The 7,489-nt window shown below is 48.4% G+C and overlaps 1 protein-coding gene across 15 annotated transcripts in view; it reads right to left on the reverse strand.

The window, feature by feature from the left end:
• SLC44A3 (solute carrier family 44 member 3) overlaps nt 1-7,092 on the reverse strand; it is an 80,300-nt gene extending 73,208 nt beyond the window's left edge. For 10 of the 15 annotated variants that reach the window (XR_011649621.1, XR_011649620.1, XR_011649622.1 and 7 more), the window contains exons 1-3: nt 6,961-7,092; nt 6,355-6,462; nt 2,281-2,423 (exon numbers count right to left, since the gene is read on the reverse strand). Coding sequence is in view for 9 of the 15 variants with exons in the window: in XM_058303151.2 (XP_058159134.1) it covers nt 2,281-2,423; nt 6,355-6,462; nt 6,961-6,987 (278 nt within the window). In the remaining 6 variants the exon portion in view is untranslated. Of the gene's footprint in view, nt 1-2,280; nt 2,445-6,354; nt 6,463-6,544; nt 6,660-6,686; nt 6,785-6,960 lie in introns of those variants that run through there. The other 5 variants (XM_058303150.2, XM_071217240.1, XM_058303152.2 and 2 more) reach the window with 5 other exon arrangements.
• Between the last annotated feature and the right edge of the window lie 397 nt (nt 7,093-7,489).

Below are 7,489 nucleotides of genomic sequence, written 5' to 3' on the forward strand. Positions count from 1 at the left end.
ATAAAACTTCTCTTCCAGAATCAGCATTTTCTGGGGAATAACACTAGGGAGGTCACTGAGGAAGAAAAGGACTGATTCAATTGCCCATGATTGCTAGATCAAGTCAATGCCTGAAGTGCCCAGTGGTAGCCACAGAAAGCGTGAGTGCACCAAGAGAGTTCCAGCATTTCATTTTTTTTTTTTTTAAAAGATTTATTTATTTATTTAATTTCCCCCCCTCCCCTGGTTGTCTGTTCTTGGTGTCTATTTGCTGCGTCTTGTTTCTTTGTCCGCTTCTGTTGTCTTCAGCGGCATGGGAAGCGTGGGTGGCGCCATTCCTGGGCAGGCTGCTCTTTCTTTTTCACGCTGGGCGGCTCTCCTCACGGGCGCACTCCTTGCGCGTGGGGGCCAAGCGGGGGACACCCCTGCGTGGCACAGCACTCCCTGCGCGCATCAGCGCTGCGCATGGCCAGCTCCACATGGGTCAAGGAGGCCCGGGGTTTGAACCGCGGACCTCCCATATGGTAGACAGACGCCCTAACCACTGGGCCAAAGTCCGTTTCCCTCCAGCATTTCAGAGAACGCTGAACCCAGGGGAGGAGGTGGAAAGGCAGTGCGAGGCCACTGGTGAACTCAGGGCTGGCCCTTGCACACACACATACTCTCTCTCTTTTTCACAGTTTGAGAAGCAGGAAACTAATGAGACCTTTAGAGCAAAAGGAGTTACTGCCATTTAATGGGTAACTGCTGGGCTACAGAGCCCTGAAACGGGAGGAACCTTGGAGAAGGGGCTCCACAAGCTTCTTTTCCCTCCAGTGGGGATGGGAGATAGGAAGGGGGTACAATAGAAAATGGGGGAGCAAGTTTCCTGGGTGTAGGATAAAGGTAACTTTTCACTTCAAAGAGGGATGGCTTTCTCAGCGTTGCACGATGAGCAGAGCGTGAAGTCTGAGCACTGGTGCAGCCGGGCAGCCCTTTCCTCCCATCTTCTCTGTCCTGGGCTCCCGCCAGCGCAGGCAGGAATGCCTCCCAAGCGAGCGATGCCCAGAGCATATGCCACCCCCTGGGAGGGGCGACATTCAGAAGGATAAGAGGCTTGGTCTGAAATTTGTATTGGGTGACTTCCAACTTACACTCAGGACAGCTTTAGACCCTTAAGATTTCTCTCCTAGAAGTTGCTCTGGATCATCAAGTTTCAAAAATTATTAGAAGGCAGTCTCCATCTTAGAGATGACGGCTAGGATTTCCCTGGCCTCCAGGGGATATCTTCTTTTCCTTTCCTGTTTCTGGGTTGAGTCTCACTTTCTTGGGCCTGGAGACGGAGGGAGAGAGAATGCCTTCCGCAGTGCCAGGGCTGGGGAGGGAATGTGGGACACAGATCCCAGCATTTCAAGTTGAAATTTAGGTATCTCCACATAGAGAACACGCTGGGACAGCGGGAGAGCGCAAATCTACCACTGCTATATGATTCTGATACATTATGGACAATTATGGTAACAGATAAAAATTTTATTAAGGCTTCGCTCCTGCACTGTCTCGGTGGATCCTTTAAGACAACTTGTGGGGGTGGGTATAATAAACTATTTTTAAAAATCTGAAAACTCTGCTGAGAGAGGTTAAGTCCCCTGCCCAAGGCCACAGAATTGATAAGTAGTAGCGCTGGAATTTGAACTTAGAAAAGGCTGATTCAAAAACCTATGCCTTGAGAAGTGGATTTGGCTTAATGGACAGGGTGTCCGCCTACCACATGGGAGGTCCAAGGTTCAAACCCAGGGCCTCCTGACCCGTGTGGTGAAGCTGGCCCACACGCAGTGCTAGTGTGCGCAAGGAGTGCTGTTCCACACAGTGCTGTCCCCAGTGTAGGGGAGCCCCATGCACAAGGAGCACACCGTAAGGAGAGCAACCCTACATGAGAAAAGCGCAGCCTGCCCAGCAGTGGGCCCACACACACAGAGAGCTGATGCAGCAAGATGACGCTACAAAAACAGACACAGATTCCTGGTGCCGCCGCCAAGAATACAAGGGACGCAGAAGAACACACAGCGAATGGACACAGAAAGTAGACAACTGGGGTGGGGGGGGGGGGCGAAGGGGAGAGAAATAAATAAATCTTAAAAAAAACACACAAAAAACAAAAACCTATGCCTTTCCTACTACACACGTGGCCTCCCTTTTTATGAGATGGGCTGACAGAGTATTGAATGGGACAACAGTTTTCAGGTTCTAAATGACTAATTTATACAGAGTTTTGAAATACAGCCCCCAAATACATATAGTTTGGGAACTTACTTGGGTACTTACTTTTTTACGGTCATGTCCTGCCCTGAAAGAGGTGCCCCTTCCACTGGGGAATTCTTCTTGCCACACACGTTGCCAAAGCTGTCGTAGCCGAAAAGGAGTCTTCCCGTGGCCCCAGCCACCACCGAGTAGCCCATGATGAACATCTAGCAAAACCCAGGAGGCACCTGAGAGCATGGCCAAAGGCTTAAAACAGTCCCCAACAGCCATGAAGATCCTGATGTGATAGGGAACCAGGTAAAAAACAAATCTCCCCAGCGTGATTGCATCTCTGACCTTCAACAACCAAGTCAAAGCCCCAATCAGTTAGGTTCCAGTTATTTTAATATTTAGTCTTCTTTTCTATAGGTTAGGCAGGGGGAACATTCTAAAGCACTGGAACAGATTCCTCTCCATTTTCTCACCTCTCGGTGCTTCTTACTCTCTTCTCTAAGAGCCTGTCGGTTTTTCTTCTTGGTCTAATTACAAGGACAACTCAATTTTATGTTTTTGAAGTTCTTCATTTATTAAGGTGCATTAGGCCTATGCTGATCCTTTTCACTAGTTTCTTTTTTCTTTTTTTCTTATTTTTAGGGGACTCTGACCCTTAGGGGCAGAAGCAACATAATTGATATGCATCAAAATACTGTCTTTAACATGTCTGAAAACAGTGTTTTGGAATTCCAGCTTAAAATACAGAAAATTAAACAGAACGAAGTTCTGATATGTGCCACTGGACGGCTAGCCTTGAAGACACCACACTGAGTGAAATAAGTCAGACACAAAGGGGCAGATATTGTATGATTCTCCTTGCATGAAGTAAGTAGAATCTATAAACTCATAGAGAAAGGAAGTAGAGAACAGGTTAGCAGGGAGAGGACAGAGGCGGATTGGGGAGCTGATGAACAATGGGTGCAGGGTTTCTGTTTGGGGTGATGGAAGGTTCTGGGCATGGATGCTGGTGAGGGCAGTACAATGCTGTGAAGGTGACCGATACCACTGAACGGTACTTTGGGAGGGGCTGAAACGGGAACGTTTATTTTGTATATATGTTTCTGCAGTTTAAAAAAAGAGAACACAAAGAGACAATGGCAATTAAATGCATCTCTGAACTTCCTGGACTGGATCTAGCAAGGGAGGAGAAAATGCCAGAAAGGGCATTATTGGTAGATATGGGAAAGTAAAGTAAGCTTTACTCAACGTTAAATTTCTTGAACTTGATAACTGTACTTACGGTGGTTACATAAGTGAATTTCTTTGTTTTTAGGAAACATATATGGAATTATTATGTGTTCAAAGGAGCATCTTGTATATATACACACAAGACCCTGCTTGAACATACACACACACACATATATATCACCTACTCTCAAATGTTTAGAAATGGATAGAGAGATGGACAGATAAATAGATGGATGGACTGATGGATGGTTAGACAGAATGATAGAGCAAATGTGGCAAAATGTTAAAAGTTGGTGGATCTGGTATCTGTATGGGTTTTGTACTAATTTTGCAAATGTCCTGAATAATTGAAATTATTTCAAATAAAAGCTAACAAAAAGTAGATGTGGAAAACATACAAAATTAAGAATCTTAGGAACTCTGCTAGACAATATCTTGCAATCGACAGTCAGCATTATTCAATTTCATAATGAATATGGAATATCAGAAATTTCAGCACAATTACTCCATTAATATGCACTGATAGGCCCTCTACCAGGCTGGATAGGTATCCTCCTATAATCTGTAGTGCTGTAGGTTTCCCCATAGACAATACATAGAATATCATTTAATAATTGGCATTGACTGGAGGATCATTCCAGGAGAGAAGATAGAGCACACATTTTATACATGTAGTATCAATATTATATATTCCACAGGTATATTTTCCCAAAGTCAAACACATGTTTCAGATATTTTGCATTCATTACTAATTTAGAAATCAAAATAACCGACATGTTTCAAGTGCCCAGTGTGTGTCAGGCATTATATTACTGGGTCCACAAAGATGAACAAAATCTGAGTCCTCAAGGAAGTCAACCAAGAAGCAGAGAAAAACTCACACACTGCAGCCCTCCGTGGGGACAGAGCCCTCTGCCCCTCCTCCTCTCCCAATGGAAGCCCCTCCTCACTCGCCCAGCTCCTCTGTATCTAACAGGTCCGATTCCAGGAGAGGTTCACCTGTGCTACTGGGCAGGGTCACTCGTCCTTCATTTAAATGCTGTGGACGTGGGTGTGACTCTGTGTCCACGGGGCTGGCATGGTAAGCTGGCCCAGCCTCGGCGTGCCCTTTCCAGTGGCTGCCTGGAATGTGGTAAGATCCAAGACTGGCTGTGGACTGAAGTGGCAAAGACTTCGAGACACTCTCTTCTTCAACATTTATTGAGACATTCACATATAAACAAAGGCTGATGTTCTTCCTATTTGCAAGAGACCACCCTGTTTGTGATTTCAGCCCCATGCCCCAAGCCTCCTTTGTACAGCCCTAACGCGGGGCAGCACCTCCAGCCTGGCAGTTCAGATTCTGCACATACCTCCTCACAAGACTCAGAAACACAAGAACAGAGGCAGAAAAAACACTCCTTGATCTGTTTTAAATGCCTGTGGTTATAAAATGTTGCAGAAGATACCAAAGCCAGTAGCCAAAGGTCAGTCTCTCATTCAAATTTTAAAGAGGAAAGAGAATACGGGCATACTGGACCCATAGAATCATTTTGCGTATGAAATGTAATTTTAAAGCAGCTTCCAGCTCTGTCCCACCTCGCAGCTGGTTCATAATTCTTTAGGCTGTTCTGGGCCATCTACAGATCCTGTTCCCAGGAAGCCACGGGGCCGCGAGCTTGGTAGCGAGGGACTAGGTGTGAGCTTTGGAGAGGCCAGGGAAGATCGTTAATAACATTAATATCCCAAGGTCAAAGCTGTTAAGTGCCAGGCAGGACAGCTGCTCCCTGCATTTACAAAATAGCAGAACCAGATAAAAACACAAACCATCTACAGGGAAGTTAAGCAGGAGGTGTGGGTGCACCGTTCCTCTCGGCAGCTAAATAAGAACTCCAAGAGCCCACAATCGAAGTAACACAGAACACTTGGTTATGCCTGTAAAGGTGCAACCTTGCCCTGTGCCTCCAACGAAGTCTGTCTACGTGAAACCAGTCTGTAAAGTCAACAAATGAGCAAATGCCTTTTTTACTTGGAAAGAGAAACAAACACCGTATCTCTTAAATCTATTTAAATTTAATTCTTTTTCAACAAAGGTAATTACTATCTGTTAACTATTATTGGACTATATAAGTTAATCATCTACCATGCAGCAAATAACATGTCTCTAATGGTATGCCTGATTTCATGAATATGGTCTCTGAAAAAGCTTAGCATGACTTTTCCTGCTGTTTCCTACAACTCTGAAATAAGCAGAAAAGCACCCAGCTTTCAGCTTCCAGGAGACTCTTCCAGAATTAAAATAGCACAGCCCCATAGGGTCTACCAGCTGCCATACATACCTGGAAACTAGAATGGGAAAAAATCATTACCTCTTTCACTAGAGGGTTTATATCAAGGGTTCGTTTACCCATTAGCTACGAAACACAACATACCAAATGTGTGTGTGTTATGCTCAGCTAAAGCTATAGTAACTTGTTTCTAGGCTTGCTCTAGCTTTTCCTTTGTTAGAGGCACAGCAAAAACTTGAGCACTATTTATTTTGGGGGAGGGGACGCTGAAGTTACAAGAATTTTCACCTAGCGTATCAATAAAATAATAGAAGCTTTATTAAATAACAATCCCTTTGCAAACCGTGACTCCCGAGTTCCTAACACAGTCTTCCATTAAAACGTGGTCTGCAGAATGAGGCAGGCTCTTCAATTGGAGAGTCTAGAAGGGTGCAATACCTCAAAAGAATTCCCGAGGACTAACTGATGTTTATTACAGATTAATGACAGCAGTTTCATTGCAGCACAAACTTTAACCTGGTACCACTGACATTATTCCCGGGGAAGACACTAGAAATCTGATTTGGATTCGGGACACGGTTACTGGGGCCGACACCCACACACACACCCACACACACTGGCATTTTCCCAGCTAAGCACCTACACTTACCAAACCAGTCCAAAAGAGAAAGAACAGGAATAACCATGTCGGATCTGTGCATTTCCTATAAATCTGGGGTCGCCATTCTCTTTGCCTGGGGGTCCTCTCTGTAGAAACCTTCCAGAGAAAGAAGGGAGGGGGTTGAGGAAAGGATCAATAACCATGCAGCCTCCAGCCTGGAGACTGAACTCAAACTTACTTCAAGACTGCTCAAAGTAGCCAATCTTTCTATTTTCTGTATCCTTATTATTTCGACGTGGTCGCCTCTAACTCCTTGGAGCCTTTGAAACACCTGCTCTGTGCGGCGCGGCAATGAAAACCCCCAGTCGCCAAGCCCTCACCTGTGGCGCACCTGGAGGCCGGCCCAAGTCTGTGCCACGCCGCGAGCGCCTCCTACGCCTCCGCGCGCGCACCTGGTGGGGTCTGGGGTCCTCCCCGCCCGGTGTCGCCCTGGGCGCGGCGGCGCCGGGGACGGAGGCCTTATTCCCCAAAGGGTAGGGGAGGCGGAAGCGCGCGGGCGGGGTAGGTGCGCGTCCAGGCCGGGCAGGTGCGCGCGACGGAGCCGGCCCTTCCCCGGGGTCCCTTCCTGGCAGAGCCGAGGCTGCGGGCCCTTACCAGGTGCTCGGCGCCCGGGCACTGCATCCCGCGCTCCGCGGTCGGGGCCGGGAACAGGGAGCGGTGACCCAGCGCCCGCGGCGCGGCGGGCGTCTCCAGCCGGGGCGGCCTCGGGGCGCGCGGGGCGCAGCGCCCCCCGGCGGGCCCCCGCCGCAGCCCCGCCCCGCCGCCTCCCAGCGCCCTCCCCCGCGGCCGCGGGCCTTTCTGTCCACTCAGGTTCACGGCCGTTCTTTTCCTGTTTGCGCTCTAACCAGGGCGTTCAACTGTGAGCCGGCAGTCCGGCCTTTGCTCGGAAGAAGCGGCCTAGGACGGGTCCCGGTTGGCTGTCCTGAGCCACCCTGCGCGGCGCCGGTGCCGGGATGCCTGCTGCTTGGACCGGAGCTTGGAGGTCCCGGGCTGGACCTGAGCAGTGCCGGGCTCCCCATCCTCCCGCTCCCCTTCTCTGGGGGCCTGGTGAGGTGGCCTGCCAAGGCCATTGGGCAGGAAATAGAAAGTCTCACCCTTAGAGGTGGGGACCGGTGCAGTGGTG

Source organism: Dasypus novemcinctus, chromosome 9 (assembly GCF_030445035.2).
Source record: "Dasypus novemcinctus isolate mDasNov1 chromosome 9, mDasNov1.1.hap2, whole genome shotgun sequence".
Classification (NCBI taxonomy): domain Eukaryota; kingdom Metazoa; phylum Chordata; class Mammalia; order Cingulata; family Dasypodidae; genus Dasypus; species Dasypus novemcinctus.